General features: G+C 41.2%; 1 protein-coding gene across 5 annotated transcripts in view; it reads right to left on the bottom strand.

The window, feature by feature from the left end:
- Positions 1-402: 402 nt before the first annotated feature.
- Positions 403-23,930, bottom strand: part of CHST9 (carbohydrate sulfotransferase 9) — a 258,823-nt gene continuing 235,295 nt past the window's right edge. For all 5 annotated transcript variants that reach the window (XM_084778422.1, XM_084778421.1, XM_084778423.1 and 2 more), the window contains one exon: positions 403-4,078. In XM_084778422.1, the coding sequence (XP_084634548.1) occupies positions 2,999-4,078 (1,080 nt within the window). In that variant the 3' untranslated portion in view covers positions 403-2,998. The remainder of the gene's footprint in view (positions 4,079-23,930) is intronic.

The following is a 23,930-nucleotide window of genomic DNA, read 5'->3' as shown; positions in this document are numbered from 1 at the left end:
ATGACCATGAACTTGAGTTTGCTCACAAAGGAGGACAGTTGAGTGCTGAGGAATGAAGCAGATTCTTAAATATAACAACAGACCTAGGACAGTGACTAGCTACTTTGGCTCGGAGATAAAGCCGTACAAAGGGGAGAGTATACAAAAGGTTGTTATTCAGTGAGGAAAAGTCAAACATGGTCTGCTGAATGCACAGCTGTTCAGGGTGTCAGCTAGAGCATCTGCTCAAGAAAGGAACAATGCATGACCCGTAGCTATGTAGGCAGAAAGAGTCAGAGAAGGAATAAGTGAAGCTGTCCCCTCTTATCCATGGCAGGTTGCCGCATGCTCCCCGGTAGATGCCAGAAGGCACAGGAAATACCTCACTCCATATAGGATACTGTCTTCCTAGTCATACATACATACCAATGAAAAAGTTTAATTTAGAAATTATACACATTAAGAGATTAATAACAGCTAACAGAACAGATGTGACAATATATCATAATAAAAGCTATGACAGTGTTTTATCACCTTGCTGGAATGCACTCACCTTTCTTATAATTCTGTAAAGTGATGAAATGCTTGCCTGATGATGAGACGAAGTGAGGTCAATGATACAGACATTGTGATGTAGCATCAGAGTATTACATAAAGGCACTTAAACACCAAGGCTGCAATCCCATGAAACTCAAAGCGAAAACTGTCATGGCTACCATTAGGCAGGTAGCATATAAACAATGTGAATACATTAGTAACAGGGCAGATTCACGTTTCAGGTGAAGTAGGGAGAAGTGAGAAATTTCATCTTAGGATGGTGAACAGTGTAAAACATATGAGTTGTCTATTTCTGAAAGTTTCCATTTGGTATTTTCACACTGTGGTTGAAGAGGGTAGGTAGCTGGAACTGCAAAACGTGAAACCACAGGTAAGGTGGCATCATCTCACAGCAAAAGTTATAGAGCGATTGCTGGAGAGACCACTGTGCACTGTCCTGCTTTCTCACTTCACCAAATGCATTGGCTTATATTTAAATGAGACATATAAATGTCTCCTCCCCCCAGTGTGTGAGAAATGATGATGCGAGAAAAAGTATTTTCATTACTTCCTTTCCAGAGCTGAGGAGGTGAGGGGTTCTTCCATATTGCCTTTCCCATTGCCTCTTACTTCCATTTAGGAATGCCTTTGAGAAACAGCCTTTGCAGCGCATTCTGAATAAAATGGACTCTGTGTGGTACAAGAATAAACTTTCAGGTCTCTGTAATGTTTATCTTTTCTCTCTCCAGAAAAAAGATAATTTCAAGGTCTCTAAGTTACTAGGAATCCACTCTACCCAGTACAGCAACATTTTAATTTATGTAATTTAGATTAGTTGGCTTAAGAGTATGTTCTAGAGGCATAAGGAAATGGGGTGGAAAAGTAGTAAAAGGTTGGCCTGGAAAGTTTAATACTTTTGATCACTTGGCCCACTGTGGTTTACCCATTCCTGTGAGATATGGTGGAGATAGGGCGGGTGTGTGCATGGAGTGAAGCAATTCATGAATACTCAGCCATGAAATGGAAAATCAAAATGAGACACGTATGACTATAGGAATCTTGGTCTATTAATATTCAAATATTAAGACATAGTTTCCTTTGCAAGACACAGCTGAATATTTACTGATCAAATATGATAGCTTAGTAAGAGAAACATGTTTAAGAAAGACATTTCAACAGGATTTGATCGACATGTGGTTTGCTTAAGTCAGGGTAGTAGTTAACTAATTAAAAGGCACTTCTCATCTCAATGTGTCTTTAAATTTAAGATCCCTCAGAAAAACATTCCAAAATGCATTGCAACTTTTCATAAGGGCGACACATGGTCCTATTTTCCCAAGACTTTGATTTAATATTTCAATGCAGTGGTATTTGACTTTGTTAAGATGAAAATACCTTAATTTGCTTATGCATAAGCCTATTAAAAGCATTTCTAGGGGCCCTTGTTGTGTTTATTCTCTAGAACACAACCTGTCTTTGAAGTGGTGTATTAGTTCTTAAAAAGTCATTCCCAAGCAGAATAATTAGACTGCAAACAAAAGCTATTCTTAGATTGTATTCCACATAGAAAGCTATGCACATGGTGCTCTGATTCAAATAATATTCTTATAAAACTTTGTTATTGCTAGAGGTCTATATTCAGAACGGCAACTTTTGGTTTTGATGATTATTCCATCCTGAAACAATTGCCCCTTTCCCAATTAAAGCAGAATTAGGAGCACATTTCTATCTGATGATGCTTAGAAATGAGGACCTGCTTGGTTTTGCTCATTGTGTCTCTTCATGGAGGGCTCAACCTCCACACAGACCCCATCAATCCCCTGAAGTTTTTCCTGGAAGAGAAAGGTGGCTTTTTTTTTGTTCTGATGTTAGTATGCTGTGCATTTCTACTGGCTGTTAAATTTAAAAAAGCCATGGCTTCATTTGTTTTTCTGCTCTATTCTCATACTGTAAATCACAGACTGCCTCCAGATCAATAGTAAAATGTCTATGCCCAAACGCTTAAAAATGGATTCATCATCACAGTGGATAGAGAGACTCAGGGTATAAGAAAACTATCCAATCATTTGATGCATATGCCACAGATTGCTAAGAATAGATTCATGCATGTTAGATGATAAGTGTTAGGATTTGATGCATACTTCTCGCCAGTCTGACCCCTTATTTTACATGCAAGAGGCTTTCTTGGCTAATGTAACAGCTGGCTAGGTTATTGCTTCCACAGTATAAGCCACAAAGCCAAAACAGCTCTTTTCCCATTTAAAAGCACATCAAGTTGTTTACATGTCTCCTTGAGATGATTTTCCAATAACTTTGTGCCAATTGCTGTCATACTCTTTGGTTGAAAAAAAAATCTTCATTCAATCAAGACAACTTCACTTAGTTAAATTTCCCCCATACAGAGAATTGTAGGAAAATTACAGTAGCTGATTTGAGGCCATCATCATTAAGTCTACATGGGACTTTAGAAAATGAATGCAAATTACAAATGTGGAGCTGTGTAATTAAACATCAAATAGTCCAAGTGATAAAAGTCGTAGATGAGCTGCCTCTCGGTTCTAGTTAGGTCCTTTAAATACTGCTTTACCACTTGAGCACTGGTTCTTTCATCAGAAGAGTGCCTATCCTTAAAGTTTGGGAATTTTAGCTCTTTTGGAGCACCAATCAACTGTAGAAAGTAATTGGCATCTTGTTCTAATGTTTCAAACTTCCCTACAAAGTCATAGTTGATCAAGCATGGGTGACACAGTTTGCTGACTTTCTCCCAGTGAATATCCATTCCTACCGGACGGTGAACATCCAGCAGATAGTAGACGAATTCTTTGAATTTGACTCCAGATCCATTATTTAACGCTTCTGCTAAGGCATTTGGTCGGTATTTCTTTATAATTGCCTTCCCAAACACCGGGTGGTAGTAACTGTTGGGATGCTCGAATTTATCCCTAAATGCCGACACTAGTCTTTCCATGGGATCTCGAACAAACACAGCTTTGGTGTAGGTATTCAAGCGCATGTATATCCCTTTTAAGTCAAAGCTGTCTAGTGTTTTCAGATGCTTTCCATAGTGCACGGTATCGTGGGAGATATTGTATGCAGAAGAAGCCAATCCATTTAGAACCATCAGAATCCTTTTCCAATTAGAGCAGCCAGCCTTTGGTACCTCACAGTACAGGATTCTGTGTTTGTCTTCTACATAGATTCTGGATACTATGTGAAAAAGATTGGCTTGGGGATCATTTACTTCACCATATCGCTTGCAAAACTCATGAAGGAAGGACCTACGTTTCTCTTGGATTGCATCTGCTTTCTTCCATTTGTTGCCTTGGACTGAACTTTTGTTTAAGGGTCTAGAGACCAGTGGCCAATCCATCTTGATGGGCTTCTGAAAAACTTGAAGCTTAGCTCCTTGAGGCATTTCTATTGAGATATCTGTTGGTGACCCAGGAGCTCCATCTTCCCTTTGTGAATGGCTGCTCTTCCTTATAACCTTGGTGGATCTCCCCAGGTTGAGCAGATTTCCCCTTTTCGTCTTTGGATCCTCAGACATGTGAACCATGGAGTTCTGGTAAAATAGGAAGAAGACATGTTGGATGCATACTCACAAATGTATGGGTAGTCTATAAGGAGCTTAGCATATTTGTTTTCTGATATTACAGAGGAGATATTACTACAACTTGTTTAGTATAAGCTGGCAGAAACAATGCAACAAGCATGCTGAATATACATTTTGTAGTAAGATTTTTCACAGAAAAACTAATGGTAGAAAACAAAACCTAGTAACTATAAGATAGAGATGGGAAGGCTCTGAAAGTTCTGCCTTGACTTTGCTGGCAATGAAATGAAATAAAACTCAATCATGCTATGTCTTAGTGCTTCTGGAGGCGCCAATGAGTCTGTTATTTGCAAGTTGTAGTACTGAATGGGCATGCAACCCAGAGCTATATTTAGACAGCAATTTTTATTGTTTTATGGATATGCACTTTGTAATATATGCACACTTTCAAATTAATAAATTACATCTTAAAACTTGTAACAGGACTAATTACTAACCTTAGCAAACATTTTGGCTTAATCAGCATTTACCAAAGGTGATGCATGTGTTCATTTGAAAAATATTTTATTTTCAATTCATTTACGGTGACAAAGTATGAAAATTATAGTCACAATATCATATAACTTCATTCATGTATGAGATTGCCCGTTTTTACTACTTGAAGAAAAAGTTAAGAATCCAGAAATCTTTGATGTCTTACTGTGAAAAATTGTATCAAAAGTAGACTGAGGTATTTCCCCCCCCCTTGCCTCACTAGCCCATTTCTAAACAGTTACCATTTTATTATTTTCTTCTCTAGCACTTGTACTGTCTGGGAAAGGGATGCCATGGAACCCGGCATTTATATGTGGTATCTCAATGGTAACAAAATTCTTACGGTCATTAGCTTTTACTCTGAGTGAGCCTGGAAGCTAATGGGAGACTCTGAACAGAGAGGGAGCATGATCTCATGTGGGCTCAGAGAAAATAGGTGAAATGTTTAGGGTCTTCAGCATGTTATTTGGAAATTCACCAAATAAATGATGTACAGAAAGAGTAAATAGTAGTAGCACTAGAGTACAAGGTGGAGGAAGTGAGAAGTCCTCCTTGTATTTATTACTTATTCTCTGTGTTTAGGATGGTCTATAGCTGATGGTAGTTGCCCTCAACTTTTGTGGATGAATGGACTTTGGTCCTTAGAGATAATTAGGAATGGTCTACAAATTGTATTAAAAATCAAAGAAATGAGTACTGGAGTCATGTTCAAGTATAGTGGGTCTGCACCAGCTTCAATATAAGATGGCCAAGAGGAGTTTGTGAATAATTTCCAATCACCATAAACCAGCTTGTGTAGCCTCATAAAATAACTGCCTCAATTCATCTGTATTGTTAAGCTGCCTAGTTGAGACCTCAAATCTAAGCTATCTTTCGGCTATCTTTTCCGGAGATTGCCAGGATTCTTCAAAGCCCCAAATCCTTCTTTGTTCTGTTCATTCTGTTCAATGATTTATGGTCCATAAAGTTGTCATCAATTATATATAGCTTTTCTGTGGGGTTGAAAGATCACAGAGCTATTGGCAGATGTACGTGAGAAATACTTCACATAGGACTGTAACTAGCGGCCATAATTATTTACATTGTTAATTATTCTATTATCATTATAAACAAATTATTATTATCTATAATTAAAACTACAACTATTGTTATGCCACTGAAAGAAGTAACATTATTGTATCTCCATGGTAAAATGAATTTCAACCTTTCATACTTGCTCATACTATATCTGCACTGTGCTTTGTGTGTCTCTGAATGTGACCCAGGTACTCTTTTTCTTTTTCTTTTTTTTTTTTCTTTCTTTCTTTCTTTCTTTCTTTCTTTCTTTCTTTCTTTCTTTTTTTCTCTCTGTAGTCATCACATTTGCCTTCCAGCTTCAGGGAATTCTAGAATGTTTGTTTTTTATGATTTTTCCTTACTCGGACCCCATATTCTGCTCACTTCACTCTGTCTCAAGTAAATGAAATGTCATCTTCTGGATCCAAGTATCCCTTGAGCGAAAATATAAGGGGCTACTCCCCTGTTGTGACCTCTGCTTCCAGGATAGCTCCCAGAGAGACTTCTGCTCCCGTGAAACGTGTTCTGTGGAGTCTCTTCACTTTCTCCTGCTGCTGGTCTCTGCTTCAGGTCTTGAAAACCCTGGCTTCTAATTCAGATGTCTCACATCTGTCTCTGTTCTCTGCACTATGGGGAGTGACTGGCATGCAGTAAACACAGCTCCATGACACCTCACCTTCCTTAGAAGACTGCTCTTCTTCACATGCATGTCCCACGCTTGAGCCACCTTCATTATTTCTGACCACCATTGCCTAATCATCTGGCTCATTGTTGTTAGCCATTGTGCAATACTTTGGTGACTTGAACTACATTTTCAGACTTCTTGCAGACCACATAGCTGGCTTTTCACCATTTAGTTCTCAATAAATCCCTCTGTAATGACAATTTTCCTAGTCAGCCCTTCTGAGCCTTGCTCCTTGTGACTGTCCTCCTCATTCCCTGCTGCTTCTCTTCACAGCACTCATAACCACAAGAAATGACCTGACTCCTCTAGTTTCTCGTTTCATCCCATCCCACCCCAGCACATCAGAATAGTACCACAGAGACCTTAACTCCTGGAGTTCAATCAAGAGATAATTACTGAATTAATAAATATGGTGATGAATTAATGATGACTTCCAAACAATTATCTTGTGCTGTTATTTAAAAAAAATAGTGGTTATCAAAAGACCAATGTTGACTTAGATAATTGACTGATCCTTGTAAGGTATGGAAAATCTGTGCTCAAACAAATCTTTGGCAGTAGAGAAAACAAAACAGTCACTGGAAAAGCCAATTGTGCTATGGTGGGGGTGGGGTGCAGAGCTTTGCCAGGTGCCAAATTCGAATTGTCCAGAGTCACTTGGACCTCAGCAGGGCTTCTGGGTCCCCAAAGTCTTACTATGGACACAGTGAAGGAGAGGCTCTGTAATCAAACACACTCTCCTGGAGTTCCGTAGGCAATGGTGACATTAGGTGACTACACAACTTCAGTAACAAAGGGAATTCAGAAAATAAAACGGTCTGAAGATTTCTTCTATTGGGGAGTCCACCTCTGTGGTGGACTTGAATGCTTTAAAGAAGAGACAGAACTCCAACGTAAGGCTGGATGTCACATCGGTCTGCGAGGGAGACAGATACAACGCTTCCTGTTTAACCACGCTCCTTTGTCGATGCCCACAACTACCAAGCAGCTTTCAAGTGATTTGTGTTCATGTGAGGGAAATGCTCATCATGCATTAATGGTTAGACTTCTGACCGCTGATAGATTTTTTCTCTCCATGTCAGCCAGTTTCTTTTACTTTGATCAAACTGAGGTATTGGAAAAGGGTTCATTCTCTAAAGTGATGGCAAGAGCGCCTGGCGAACCTCTTGCCTGGCTTCCAGATCCTCTCCCAGAATCCTTCACATCATCCTGTTTACTCTATAAAAGCTGTTATCAGGGGTTGGTGGCCTTCCTCCCTTATCATTTCGCTTTGACCTGATTCCTTCTAATTCTAGTAAAAGCTTTCCAGGAAAAATATATAATATTAAACTATAACATGCATTATATATTATATAATTAATATATAATTAAATTAATATATTAAGTTATAATATAGGAATTAAATACTAATAATAATGTTAATGGCAAGATACATCTGAGGCTTAAATAGATGATTTCCCCACTCCAGCTCTGTAAGTGTGCAATCTCAAGTCGGCTCTTCCTTTGAATCGCCTTTAACGTGAACCCCTAGAAAACCGCACTGTTCCTCCCAAGCTCCTTTCTCTGCTTCCTGCTCATCCAGTCACATAATCCCAGAGCCCTTTTAACAATCAGAAAATAAAGTGACTATTTTAAAACACGTCTGCATCTTTTAAGATCGATTTCCTTACTCTGTAGCCGGTGACTTATTACTTGCTCATTGGGTATTCTGTAGTGTCTTCTCAACCAGGTTTGTTGAAATGATTACTAAATTAGTCTTCTCCAAATCCTTTCTTTTTCACCCTTTGACAGCTTGGGCTGGCTCTGCTAGACACAAACTGAAGTTCTGATCCTCAGGAGGCATCTGTAGATTGCCTGGGCTGGGCCCCTTCCTCACTGCTATCTACATTACTCTTGACACTCTCTTTCCTCCTCGCTCTTGGTATCTCTTCCATCCTGTCCCTCTTTCTAGGACCTTCAAGCTCTTCTAGGTTAATACAAGAATGTTAGCTTCTGCGTGAAAACCACCCCAACCTCAATCTCTTGCATGGGCTCCATTGCCTTCAAAGATGGCACCAGCAATCCGTGTGTGCTATTTGACTTTTTAAAATTGGAAATGTTCTTTCAAGCACAGGTTAGTTGTACACCATGTCTATAGTTCATCAAAAATGTCTTTAATGAACTGACATTGCAAAATCATATGAAAAGAGATGTTACTACAGATAATACCAACTAGTATTCAAATAATAGAAACAGTAAAAATTCTGGAATAGTAATTAACTTCACACTGAATGTAAACAGTTCATCCTTATTATTCATCCAAGGTCACTAAATCAAGGATACTCTTCAGGGGTTCTGCTTCATTCCTCCCATCAAAGTCACCGGGAGCCGCCCAAACAGCAGGTGTATGCTAGATGCCCAGGATGACATGGGATAAAAATATGTGGTCCTTCAAGGAAGCCAAGGTTTCATTAGGTTGAAAATGAATATTTTAAGGAAGTGTGTGATAATTGCCATGATGAAGGGATGTAGCTGATATTTGGTTAGACAAGAAAATGATGCTTAATATATCTGGCAGGGAACAAACTTTGCAAATTAAGAGATGACAGCTCAGATGAGCCTGGGATGCCAATGATGAAGAGGACATGGGCATGGAGGAATGTGTGTGCTGAAACCAAGGGTCCACCAAAGGTCCAGTTTCTGGTGACAGGCGCAAGCAGGCAGGACTTGAGCTAATATTTATGGCTTGGGAAGCCTTTAGCCCATGAAAATGGTCTGGGACAACTGGAGCCTATTCAAATGGCCTGTACTTTACAGTATAAATAGTAAACATTTTCTTTTTAATTTATTTCTGTGTGTGTTCACCTCTGTGAGTCCATGTGGTTTGCATGATACTTGTGTAGAGTTCAGAGGAAAAGCTTGGGTGTTGGTTCTCAGGTGCCTTCCACCATTTGTTTGAGATAGACTCTCTTAGTGATGTAGAACTTTGACAAGTAGACCAGGCTAGCCTACCAGCTTCCAGAGGTTCACTTGTCTCTGTCTCCCATCTTGATATCTTTAGGATTGAGGATGACTGCTGGTACACCCACCTTCCTATGCTGGGGACTGAACCTGGGTGTTCTGCCGTTAACCACCCAGCCATACCCCCAACCCCAGGATTCAGGAGCTGCAGGAAGTTGGTAATAATCTACTTGGAGTTCTATTAGAGATAAGTATTTTAAAAAGATGAGATGAAGTGTGATGGGAGTATGAATAAGACTTTTCAAAAAGATGAACAGATGTATTTTAAAAAAATAAGAAACAGAATTTCAAAAGTAGGAACTCTATTAAAACAACACACTGCTTAGTAGAAAAGGCATTCACAAGCCCGTTTTTCCCTGGCACAGAGACTTCCTGTTCCTATTGTAAGTTCAGGTGAGGAGGCCCTAAACAGTCACCATAGGAGAACTCCACCTGGGTAAGAGTTAATGGTGTGGAGGGCCTGGACATCCAACTGCAAATACTCAGGTTGTTAGGCAAATAAAATGTTTTATTTCCCGGCTTAATTTCTTCAAGAGATCTGGGACTCTCTTATTGTATTAAATGTGCCAGATAGCATCAAGGTTCAAGTTTATATAAGACATGCAATGAAAGGTATGCATGGTGTTAACTCCCCGCACCCCTTAAAACACTGAGAAGAAACATCATAACAAGCAATCCATGGGTATCAGCAGGACTTGGTCCAGGACCAACTCTAAGTGTGTAAGGACACACTGGGATTCCCAGCATCTCTAGACAAAGACAAGTGTTCTGCAGAAGGCAGAACCTGACCATCAATAGGATTCTTTTCTTTCTTGGGACATAGTCTATCTATCAAATGGAAATAACAGTGGTAACTATGTCTCAAGTAGAAAGAATTAACTTTGTTTATATAAACGGAATACTTGTAAAAAGTGCCTGGCACATAGTAAGTGACAGTATGCCTATCTTAAAGGATGGTTCATTTGCTTTGCTTACTACAAAATGCTGGTTTTATTTGTATATTTTAACGTGTGTGTGGTGTGGTGTGTGCACACATATATGACTGTGCTGATGTGTACCTGAATGCTTGTAGAGGTTAGAGGTCAGGTTGCTTGTTTTGCCCTCTTGTTCTCCTCCTTATTCCTCTGAGGCAGGATCTCTCACTGAAGATGGATTGTGGCTGGTGGCCAGCAAGCTCCAGCAACCCTTCTGTCTCTGCCCACAACTGTGGGCTTACATAGGAGTGGCCAAGCCCTGCTTTTTACGTAGGCATTTGAGATTTCAGCTCAGGCCCTCCTGCTTCTGCAGTAACTGCTTGGATCCTCTGAGCCATCTCTCTAGCTCCTGTTTGTTTCTTATAAAGCTGACCCTTAGCACTTGTGGTAAATACCCATCTTTCATGACTATTACAAATGTGAGCTTATGGTGCCATTTTAAGAGGGTCTTAGGTTCTGTAGAACACTTACATTGAATAGATGAGCTTCATGGTCAGTGAACACATTTGGTGATGAGAATACCAATTAATAAACATATGGCCACAGCCTCCCTTTCATACCACGTAGATTTAATTCTTTTAATTAAATGGTATCTTTGGTGACTTATCTTGATTGTAGACATGCATACAGTCACATTTCTTCATGCCAGCAAGGAGACTTAAATGCCTGTAGCTGGTTACAAGGGTACTGATTGGCTTTTGTAGGGCTGCAGATTAAAGGCCCACTTCCTCATACCACAGCTGTTCCTCTTCCTTCCATTATGATTTCAAGACCTCAGAAGTTGAGTATGTAATTATACGAGAAGGGAAACCTAAACTAATTTCTAGCAGACAATAGAGGCAATTCAGAAGCATGTGATTAGAGAGCCCTTACAATCCTAAGTCCTTTTCCCAGCTCACCCTAAGCCATCCACTGAGCAAGGTTTCCTGACTGAACAGGAGCTAGGTGATGACTGTGTGGGCAGCACAGCTACTAACACAGCCTTGGTCCATGAGTAAGTAGCCTTGGTCCAGAGGAGGGGAGAGAGAGATAGAAAAGAAAACCAAAAATTGCTATAGGCACAGCAGCCTATAGTATGCTCGAAGAACACAGTGCTAGAGGATCATAAAAGGGGGTGGAGGGCTGCAGCTGGGCAGGTGGGAGGGCTCAGTGAGTAAGGGCACCTGCTGCTAAGCTTGATGTCCTGAGTTCGATGCTTGGGACTCTGGAAGGAGAAGAATAATTCCTGTAAGTCTTCCTCTGACCTTTACCTGTGTGCCTTGGTGTGTGTGTGTGTGTGTGTGTGTGTGTGTGTGTGTACACACAACTGAATAAATAACATGTAAAATTTATAAAAGTCGAGGAGGCAGTTAATTTTAGTTTGGAGGCAAAGTAGGGCTTCAGGCAGAAGTCATGTACCATACAAACTCATTTCTACTTCCTGTCTTCTGATTTACTTCCTTTCTCAAGTGCTCTCTATTCTGTTCACCTGGTTGGTAGCACAACACAGGAGCTAGTTGATATAATCGCGGTATCAATCTGAAGGGGGAAGCCAGGTATTCTCACTCCTGATGGATGAAGGTCCTCATACTGAGGATTTAACTAGCTTGCTTGAACACAGTACTTGCTGGAACTGTGCCTCACAAATTTTTGTTGTGTATGTGGCTTGTTTTCAACTCACCACAAATCAAGAAATCTATTCTTTGTTTGCTATTTATTAAATGAACTGGTGTAAAGAGAGCATCAGACACAAGGCTGTAAAAAGAGAAATAAGCATCCAGAAGGCAGATCTCAGAGCCAGGCAGAAGTGGTGCATGTCCTGGTGGTGTTCCTCGCTGGGTAACCATGGCTAACCTATTTTGTTTCTTAAAACCTCCATTTCCTTGTGTTTACAATGCAGGTGGCTGGCATTTACCTTGCTGGGTAGTTGGATTACAGGAAATGAGGTAGAGATTGCTTAATATAAAGTCTGTTCTCTGTTAACATTACATACTTTTATTGATTTAGGCAATGAATAGTTACTTATTGAGCAACTTCAAGGTGACAGGCATTTTCTATGTAAATATTAATTTTTCTCTGCTATTTTCCTCTCTCCTGTTTTTCTTCACTGTCATCTGAATAGTAGGTGAGAATTGCATAGCAAGATTAATGATATATATATATATATATATATATATATATATATATATATCCACTCCTTCTCACATATATATATATCTCCTTGAACATACATATATGATATACATCTATCTAAATATCAATGAAGAGGAGTGGAAGAAAAGAAAATGATAGAAATAATTGAAGGTAAGATGGAAAGGAAAAAGAAAAAGACTAACTGAAGTGAAGGTAAAGCAAGCAAAAGGAAAAAAAACCGGGATGGGTCCCAGGAAAGAATAGTGATAAGTTGCTGGAGGATAAAGAAGACACTAGTGTACTTCAGGCCTCTCCATGCTATGATCTTTAAAACATCTAAGCCAGTTAAACACCAGATAACACTGTTGATTCTCTAGGAAGGGACTTCAAGTCGATCCATCAAGCTGGTGTGTAATGATCTCCGCAACCAAGGGTGGAAATTATAATTGAACTTGCCAGTCTTTTCCATTTGGGGTTGAATCCCCCCTCAACCCTATCCCTGTCTCTTGAATCAGAATGAGACTGAAATACAAGGAGTGGGTCCTTAACACAGTGTGGACACCACAGGCTAGTCTGTATGGGGAACAGGGCTGCTCTTTGATTGAGTAAGGCTGCATGAAGGTCAAAGAACAAAGTGAGGTCTTAGCCTATGCAAACAGATACGCTTCTCCCACAAGCTTAAACCACACTGAAGCATTCCTCGTTCTGTTGTCCTTCCAACTTTTGTAGGAAAAATGAAGCTATTTTATTGGTTTTACATTTACAGGTTATCAGGATCGACTTGTGCAATCATGCACCCAAAGTTGGTCTTTAAAGGCAATAAGAATTCAGAGACACAGTTCCGCTCACTCATTCCTTCCAATGCAAGGTAGCAGATCCTGAAAGTACAATCTGAGAGAATGAAATATAGTCCAAATATCTGCTTGTCCTTACTTTATCTCCTAGGCTGTATATATCAAATGCAGTTAGGGATTGCAAATTCAGTCTATATTTTGCCTGTGAGGTGCAGGGTAAGTATATGTTTGATTATTAGGGTTTTAACTTTTATTGGCATTTTTACTGTCTAATCCATTTGGGAAATGGCCTTGTAAGTGCTTGGTTTTTAAAAATTGGGACTGGGAGTCATTGGTATAGAATTTAGTGTATTGACACAAAATATAGGCATGTCAAATACTTGTCAGATTCTAGCACAAGAATATATATCTTAAGTCTGACAGATAGATATGCCTATAGATATACAAGGTAAAATAGTTAAATAAGGTCTTCAAAAGCCTCAGAGACCCACAGAATGTGGGATTTGAAGATGCTTTTATTATTCTAAAGTTTCTTTGACAACAAGACAGGTTAACTCCTGACAACACCCAGCTGACCTCAAAGAAGATGATGAGCATCAAAGATCCTCCGTGTGGACATGGCTTCAAATGTGGCAAACCAGCCAATGGGCAAGATGTTCTTGTTCCTGGCACAAACAGAATTCTTCCTAAAAATGGGCAGCTTAGATGCAGGCAGAGTCGACAGCCAAACTCTGCCAAGACAGGGTAAGTAAGTCCTCAATAGTTCCTGTCTTGAGAATAAGTCTGGCAGAGATATTGGGCCAGAAGGCTGAAGATGAGGCTCCTACATAATAGAGAGTGTTGGGTGACTGTTCAGGCAGTAAACTGTCTCAGTCATTTTGCTCATTTTGGAAGCTGCTAACCTGCACTGCTGGTTCACTCAAGACTTTAAGTCTTATTCCTTCTCAGACTTTCTGAGGAGTGTTGAAGACCAGATAGTTTAGTTTTACAATCAAGTTTAGTTGGTTCGAGGATAAGATATTTTTAGATCATGATAAATGAGCTAAGTTAATAGAGATGAGATGTGATAGATATTGAATTTCATTCAGAAATGTAGACCCAACAAAATAGGAAAGATGCTTCCTTTAAGTTTGACAAATACTAATAGCCAAATTACTATGAGTGTAACATTTATAGAACTCATGATTGCCACATGGTTCTCCCTGCTGTATGTAGTTTGTTTTACGCATGTGTAATAAAATAAATGCGTATGAAAAAATTGGGACTGGGTACCCACTATCTCCTTTCCTTGTTTTTAAAAATGTATGGCGGCAATGATGAATAGATTTGAGAGTGGGGGATAGAGGAATGGCAGCCTGGCTCTAGATCCTTGTTCTTAAGAGTGTGCCCTCGAGGCAGCATTCTTGTCCTTATTTTCAGAGGTTTGGTGCAGAGCAGTGAACTCTCGTGCCGATGCCTAAATGTAAAGTTCTATTTTTTGTGTGTAGGGGGATGAGATAGTATAGGTGTTACCCTATAATTAAAAAGATTGTCCTGTGCTGTTAAGATGGTTTAGACATGGTTTTGTTCTATACTGGAAAAAAAAGAATTGTACTCTAGGAAGTTGTCCTTTGACCTGCATATGGGCACAATAGCACACATACACCTGCATTGACATACACATCATACACATATCCTGTACACCCATAAAGAAGAATAAATAAATATATTTTAAAAGGTTGTTATGGGCCAGGCAGACTAGTCCATGAGCTAACACTGGTAGCTAACTGGATATACCAGTCTGTTAAGGAGAACCAGAGTGAGGATCAGCTCACTACAAGGGAGTTGGGGCTTCCAGGCTTCCTACAGGTTGAAGACTAAAAATGCAGAAGTGAAGAAAGCTATTGTAGGTCTGGGGGATCATGGCTGAGTTGATCAGCCAAGTTTGAAGAGTAGTTTGCCCCACCAAGTCTTACACCTGATAGATAGCTGTAAGATCATAAGACAGAGTCTTCATTTGTGTTTCTCCTAAAGCAAAGCGTGAGTCAAGGACTATGGGCAAGAGGTGAATTTAGAGTAGGTTCCAGGATCCTCTAGCAGGAGTATGGACATATAAACCAAGGAAGGGCAGGCAGACGGTACAGAGTGAATTATCAGGCAAGTTAGCCGAGTGGGAGCAAGCACTGAATCCTATGAGCAATACTGATATGTGCCCCAGAGTCGCTCCACTGAATCCAGGCACAACACCTGGAGGATTCTTTGGAGGAGAGACCTGGCAACGCCAGTTGCCTGCTGGCCATGCAGAGCAGATGCACTGGGATGGAGATCCCAGTGTGGGCCTAGCTGACAGTGTCCGGAGTGTAAGGAGACATTAAGAAATGAAAGAACACGGGAAGACTGGGCCAGCACAGTTAAAAAGGTAGTGAATATTCTGACACTGTGATTTCTAATTTTTAAAGGTAGGTGGAACAGAGTGACTGCTCCTGCATGTGATGAGATGGAGGTAAGAGTGTTGGCTGAAGCCTAAGATGCCAGACTCTCTCTGCTACTATAAACAAAGAATTCCAAATCTGTCCCATCTTAGCTTCCATAGTCATATGCATTTCTATGTATATGTATAAGACAATGTTGAGGGAAAAAAGCTCACAAATATATATGTGTATATATATATGTATTATGTGTATATATATATACATATATATATGTATATATATATACACACAAATACACACACATACATACATATATACTTTCACTGGAGAAGGTATATATGTCTAGCAGCCTAGCACCAACATTGAACAAGAGGTCTCCTGGGCTGCATTATCAGAGGCAATGCTAAAATCCCACCCTTTTGATTGACACTCTGAGTGGCAGGAAAAGAAATCTTTTAAATAATTTATTAGATATTTTCAGTCAGAAATTACAGAGCATAGTATGTGACACATAAAGTTCTCCAAAATGTCAGGGTGTTCTGTCTCCATGCCTTTCTTCTCTGGTCTACACACAAATCCAGTTTCTGAAGTGGTTGAAATTCAGTTAGGAGGGAGTACTTGACCTAGGGCAGTTATCCATAGATCGCTGGGACCCAATGAGGGGGCTCAGAGGAAGACACTGCCCAGATGGGTGAAGATAAGTGGTTAGACGGATTAACGCATCTCTCCCATGGGCTATAGCCTAGAAAATAGGAATGGGCATGGCCAGTTATGGGAACGAAAGGGGGAGTGGAAGAGAAGAGAAGGGCGGGATTAAGATAATGGCAGGAGATGGACTGTTAGCCTAAGAACGTTCAGTCCTTAGAAGCAGCCTAAGCTGTGGTACCCACATCATCTACAGCCTAGAGGCACTTTAGCTATGGGCAAGCAATACCAAGTATGAGGGCGGCAGGCCACTGCAAAACACATTCCATTGGTCTTATTTGGTTAAGTCTCTCCAGGCCCCAGATCAGATTCTCCTGTGTCAGCACCTCTGAGTGACACACACATGTCTCTCTGGCTGGTGTCATCCTGCATATGTGACAGCTCAGCTTAACTTAAGGCAGCCTCCCCAACCAGCCGAGAGCAGGCAGCTCACATTTAGGTGTGTTACTATGGGTCCCCTGGAATCTGAGGCAGGAAAAATGCTGCCTATGGCACTAGAACTTGCCATGGCGATCCCGAGGCTATGCTATGAGGATTTATCCCCAGGATTTCAGTCTGAGAATCCTGCAAGGGAAAATTTTGAAAGCAAAGTCTAGAGGCAAAGTGAGAAAGAGAGGCAAAAAAATGGAGTTGAAGAGGTGTCATAGGAAGAGGCCAGAGTGCATTGAAAATCGAAAGAGTGGTGATCAAATGGACATTTGCAAACATCTCTCTCTCTCTCTCTCTCTCTCTCTCTCTCTCTCTCTCTCTCTCTCTCTCATTCATGCATCCAGATTCATTTTTTATTTTGGATGATTATTTCATTGATTCTAGGTTTTAATACTTCTAAAGGCTTCCAAATGGATTGCATCCTAGAGGCAACTGCACTTGATTCAAAGTGTACATGAACGGCCAGCAGCAACAGCTATGGCCACGGACATGGTCTCTCTGTTTGTGACTGCTTTCTCTGCAAAACCAGTCCTAGGATTTTGGCCTCAAGGCAAGAGTCCTCAGTTTTATTCCTCAGAGTTAGTATAAGATGAGCCTCTCCAGGCCTCCAGGCCACGGTATGTGTGTGTGTGTGTGTGTGTGTGTGTGTGTGTGTGTGTGTGTTTGTGTGTGTGTGTAGGTGGAGGGATGGGAGGGCTGGGGGGTAGGAAGTGGGGGTTTGGAGGTATTTGCCTTCTGCTAATTACAGAGTGCAATTTGGCAGAGGGGAAGGAGCCTCTGACTTTCTTGCTAACCTTTTCTGCTACCTCCTTTAGGCAGGGTTCAAGCCTCAGCATTACAGCCCCAGCTCCCTGTCCCTCCCCGTGCTTACTTCAAAGCTACTTGAGCAATGCTAACCACCCATAGCCAATAGCCTGGACAGCTGTCAAAGCATCTGGCTACCAGCAGGGGCTGCTGCTGACATCCATCACAGTCATCTTTCATATCCGGACACTGAAGATAAAGATTGTAAGTCAGTAGTAGAGACACATTTATCATAAAGCAAGAGACACAATCCTTGAAAGTTCCCGGCAGACGATAGCTTCACCAGCACTCCTGCTATAGCTCCGTCATCTGCTAGGAGCAAACACAGCTTAGGATGCCTGCTCGAAAGGACTATCACAGCTTATCAGCGCCAACTACTCCCCACGTACAGAAAAGCAAATTGTTCATGTCAGGGGGAAGGAGGTCCCAGGCTCCAGTTAGGAGTATTCTGAGGACATGTTAGAATGATGGGCCACTGATAACCAACTCTTCTGTAGCCAGAACTGTATCACGACAGAGGTGTATGGGTCTGGGGTAAAAACCAAAGTCTTGCATGTTTGGACCAGCAGGCTGGGACAATGGCAAAACCCTTGTGGCTCACCTGCCATTCACAAGCCATATATAGAGATACCCAGGTCCAGCCTATGCTTGCTACTGAACATGCCTGGTGGTAGTCTGTAGGTTCTCATGCTCCCTCTTCCTGCTAGAAATCTCTGATCCACTTAGGGCAATGTTTTTTTTAGTGGTGGCTGATGGAAGAGGATGTGGACCAGAGTATGTTCTGCCTAGGTGTCGAGATCTAGGGGTGAAGATACGATGTGCACAGGTCTGCACTAACGATGGTGTGCACTGCATCCTCTACCTCTGGCTGACACCTAGGATTGTATCTCCATTGAACTTGATCAGTGTTTTACAAATGGTGACTGTTAGAGCTGGGGTTGACATATAGCCAGCCTTGTCTGGCTCCAAACCATGAGCTTCTCACTATGTAACAAACACGTTTTCCCCTTAGTGACCCCACAACTGCAATTTCAGGAGCATTTTCTTGCTATTTGCTAAGCTACCTTGGGGTGGTCCAACGTGCCCAAGTCAAGTTCCATCAATACAGATAAGTCACACCATGCAGCTTTTGGCTGCTTCTCTTCTATAATTACTTCTGCTGGTGCCCTATAGCAGTTTGCACCAAATCATAATGTTCCCTCCAGGAGACAGAAGGGAGGCTTAGGAGACTCAGAAAACTCACCAGACTTATTGGACTCATGAACCCCCTGCCCCCAATTATACAAGCAGGAAATAATTGCTGTGGGAAGGGAGATACTTTAGTATAGTGGCCTGCCAGCTGTACAAGACACTTCAGCTTTTCTGAGTCTTCACCCATCTTGGACTGGGATTTTGGTGATACAGATGCCTTTCTTTGTTCTATTATTACCCTCTCTATCTGGGGTGAACAGGTGTTTTTGTGTGTCTTCTCAGAAAAGTGGCACAGTAGTTGGATACCAACCAGAAATAAATGCTCTACCAAAAACCTCAAATGCTTTGGCAAGGCAAGGTGCTAGGCTCTTGGTCCTAGAGATCTGTGATGGCACCTAGCCCTGCGGAATGTCACGTCTATCCTTTTGTGTCCTAGACCATGCTGAGGCTGTGATCATGTACTCAGCCTTTGCTCCAGCCTCGGAGCAAAGCCTCTGATGTCATGCAATCTAGATCCTCTTCTGCCTCCCTGTTACTGTTGGAAACATCTGGGTAAGGTGGTCATGGGTGGGGGGGGGGGAAGGATGACTTTACTCCATGCATGGGTGGTCACACGGTGAGGAGGACCTCACTCCATCCATGGGGGTGGTGATGGGGTGAGGTGGAGCTCACTCCATCCACGGGTTTGTAATTTGACAGGTCAACAGCCACAAATGTGGGAGAAGGCCTTGTTGGTGTTTCTTGGCTGTGCACCTGGAGTGCACTTGGAAAGAGGTACTGATGAATTTGGGGACTAGAGAGCATGTTACACATGACTGTAGTCACAGAGACACTAGCTTTATGGCACTTGTTTGCATGGGCCAACACACATTGAGGAAAACATTCTCTCTTCTGAAAAGAGAGGACAGTGATGCTTACATTGTAATAAACAAAGGGAACAAGTATAAATGCTTGCTATGTGGTTTGTATTTATTGAAGTTGTTTTAGCCCTACATTATATATATTTTTCCAAGGTAATAATTTTTCTACAACAATCTTCATGCTAACTCATATCTTACTTAACTAAGTCCTGCCTCTATTAGAATCCAACTTCTTCCTAAAACTTCTTACCTCACTATCAGTATTTTACTTAGACATCTTTTCTATGTCTAGACAATTGTCAGAGCTGATGGAATTAATTAATTAAGCAATACATTCACTCAAGAAGGATTTATTTATTGCACCTGTGATGTGCTCTATGATCCAGTACTGAGACTAGTGGGGTGAACACTCTGACGAGGCCCCTATTCTTTGTGGTACGGATGCTTATGTGGGTCAAGACAGGGAAGGCATGTTAGTGGGTAAATGAATAGGATCATTGGGATGGTGCTGAGTAGATGCAACACTGAGTCAGAGTGATGTCAAAGGAGGAGAGTGTGTGTCAAGGGAAGAGGGGAGGCTTCACTGAATAGATGCCCAGGGAAGAGCTATTTTCAGATCCAGTTAAGCTAAAAAGTAACATGAGATATGGGAGCACAGCATTTCAGGTATGGGCAGTAGCAGATGTGTGGGCCTTGCATTGAGTGAATTTAGACATGTGGGAAGGCTTGCGCAGGCCCTTGTGGTTGGAACAGAAATGGCCCAGTGAAACAAAACAAAATTAAAGAGGAGGGCAGGCCCACCCTCTGTAGGAATACCAGACCATGTCAAAGACTGTGGGCTTTTCCATGTGTATTTGTATCTGGTGTGCATATATGTGCGTTCACATGTGCATGTCACACAGATGCATAGATGTGCATTTGGAAGGCTCAAGTGTCAAGTGTCATCCATCATTTTCACCTTTCATATTTCACATTTGACCTAGTGTCATTCAGTTGAATTCAGAGCTTGTGGATTGGCCTCCGGAGTGAGGCAGTTTGCCCTGCATGATCCTTTGTCACTGCCTACCAAGTGCTGGGATGCCAGGCAGCTCCTGCACCTCCTGGCTTACATAGGATATGGGGATTTGAACTCCATCCCTCACACATATGCAGCATCTCTCCATGCCAAGACTGTGTGTTTTAACAGACATGTAACATAAGCCACAGGGAGTTGTATGATGAGATTTATGTTTTATGAAACCCACTCCCATAGTCGGTCAAGCAGAAGATAGACTTGTGGTTGGGACGAAAGAAAAGGAAAAAATAGAGATTCTTTCCCGATTCAAAGACGCATAGTGCTTCTGTGTTCCTCTCTCAGAGCTGGATAGTCTTGCTGTTTAAAACTCCCACCCCCATTATTTTTCCTTGATCAATGACCACTTCTCATCGATTACCAATTTCTCTAAGCTCTTAGATTATCTCTACTGCCTACTTACTAAGGAAAGACGTGATATCATATAACATACCCTGCTATTCTGTGCCACTTGTCCCATTGTTAGCCCCTTGGAACAGACCTGGTGTCGGTGCTTTCTCCCACCCCCTTCATAACACAGCTCTAAGCACAGGGTATGTGCAGAAATTGCTTATTGATTGATGGAAAGCATTCATTACTGGTATTTGTCTCCAGCGTTTTCCTGGTATGGAGGACAGTGATTATCTGTCAATATTCATTGCATCATTAAAGCAATACACAAGGCATTAATCATCTTTGAGATAACCAGATGAGGCTTCATTGCAATCTCTTTCTATTTTGCTGGATAATTTCACTTGCTTTGGAAGTTTATGAGGCCATAAGTGGCTCCCATCTGCTGATGAACATATTTGGAGGAGTCATTTAGTCTCAAGTATGGAATACTTGAGGGGAAGTTAAATTGTAACTTTTACATTAAATGTCATCTCAGTAACAGAATCAAAATTGGAAGCATGTGTTCAATTCTGGTCTTTCATTTTCAAAGCTCTAGGTCAGGCAAATAATTAATTTCATTTGTTTACAAAGTAGAATATGCCTAATAAAATCTATTTTGTTTATGGTCACATTTTAGTTAATCCATTGCTTTGGAAAATGGGAGAAATCTGATTGGCTAATCATTCAACATAGTAAATTGCATTATTCTACATCCACAGAACATTGGCCTAATTGAATTATCCAGTAATTGTATCATGAAAATATTCTCTTTTAATAGACTCCGAGCGAGGCACACAGTGATGCAATAGCAGAGAATCTTGTTTATTTCATTTTTGTTTGATGATTGACCACAGACTATAACTTTACACCTCTATGGTTAATAACTTTTTTTTTCCACATTAGGGCTAATAAAGACAAGGTCGTTTTCATTGGCTACTTCCTGGCACTCTGAGTTTTCACTAGCTGTATGTATTTTCTGTCCTCTTCAGACATTCGTTTCTCAATAAGTGCTACTTTTCAAACTAAAGCTCAAATGAAATTGGTTTTGCTTTGTGGATAATAAAAATGACAATTGTGGCCACTCTCTCTCTCCCCAGTGAAAGGAGGGTTCTCTAACTCTCCAGGGCACTGGCAAAGGCCCCTCTCTTAAGAGGTTTTCCAGCTGGGCTTGTCAATCCCCTGCCCAAGAGACCACTCCCCAAGAATGCTGATTCACTTAAAGCCTGTGAGATGGAGGAATAATCATCTCCCTAATGAAATACTACACTTCTCTCCTCCAGGCGCTTGCCCTCGGTGCCATCACCTGCAGAGCTGCCGTCCTTTCTGCTTAGCTGAGCCTGTCTGCTTCTCTGGATAACTCAGAAAACCATGTGTTTTCCTTTTTCCTTCTTCTTATCTCCCTTGCCCTCACCACAATTCCTTATCTGGCCAGTGACTGCTCACTGACCTCCACTGCCTGACTCAAAGTTTCCTCTTTCTCTTCCACATCTTCCTTCTGACAGCTCCAGATAGCCCCTGGCCTGTTTGTTTGTTTGTTTTTCAATTGTCCTCAAGTCTCCTTTTGAGTTGGTTCTTAATTTCTTTATATTAATAAGACTAAGAATCCAAAGAGGGGACCTCAATCCCCTGGCTACATGGGTGAAATGTAGGCATTGAGGCCTGTTGATATGTTCCGATTCCAACATTCCAAAGCTGGAAGTTTTCAGTTACTCTTCTCACCTATAGAGACAGATGATAGAAAATGGATACAAATTAAGAAAGAGAGAGAAAGAAATGGGAGGGAAGCAGGTTGCTGAGACTTGTGGCCTGGACTCTACCATCTATTGAATGAGAGCACCCCAGGGGATCAGATCAGTTTTCATTAGAAAATTTTTTATTCTTTCTAATAGTTGCACCATGTTCAGTGCTGCGTTTCAATATCTGAACCTTCTCATGTGAGTGCCCATACAATAAAACTGTTGTATAAACACTGGAGAATATTTAAGAGAAGTTTAAAAAAATTAAGGTGATTTTCTGAAAAAAAAAAAAAAGAAAGAAAAACACTATGTTATTCTGTGAAAGAATGAGGTTTTCTGCTTCAGTTTTGACTTTACATCCACGATAACTCTTTGTGTGCTCTGCGGAGAAAAATTGCCCGTGGGCAATGGATTATCCCAATGCCTACCTTTTTTTCTTTCTTTCTATTTTTAATCTCTTTTCAGGTAACAAATACTTTTTTCTCTTACCAGATTCACATGATTAAAAAAAAACTTAATTAAAAAAGCAATTTAATGCACAACAGGGACCACTGGACCAAGCATATGCTCTTCTTGGTTGAAAATACTTCTGAAAAAGGGATCCTACATCATAAAAGCCGTGGTCCAAACTGGCATCATGAACTGCTTCAGTCTTGGGGCTAAAACTGGGGTGACTCATCATGAGAGTCACAACTGAGCTACAGGGACAACTGCAGAAGCCAAGGTAGAGGACAATGGTGATGAGACAGCGTTCTAGCATGAGTCACACCTGGAGTGAGCTGGGTTACTCGCTGGCGCCATCTCTTCTGATAAGCCGAGCAGAGCGCATCAGAACAGTAGCGGGGGCTTGAGATACAGAGTTGGATGGCCTGGCACCATCTAGTGCTCCTACTTACCACGTCTGAGAACTTGGGTAGACAACTTCAGCTCATCACTTTTGAACTGTTGCTGCGAAGTCTAAATGGCATAATCCTGCATAGAACCTAGCATCCTATCATCACACAGAAAGTTTGTAAACAATTAATAATAGCGCCGTATACCTCTCTTGTTTATCTAACGCTCATCACGGCAAGACCTAGACAACTGAGACCAAGCCTGTCTGCCTTATGAACATGAGTCACATGCA

The sequence above is a fragment of the Acomys minous genome, assembly GCF_964271855.1.
Source record: "Acomys minous genome assembly, chromosome: 4".
NCBI classification, from domain to species: Eukaryota; Metazoa; Chordata; class Mammalia; order Rodentia; family Muridae; genus Acomys; species Acomys minous.
Note: the sequence above shows the minus strand (reverse complement) of the source record. Positions and strands in the feature narration are given on the sequence as shown.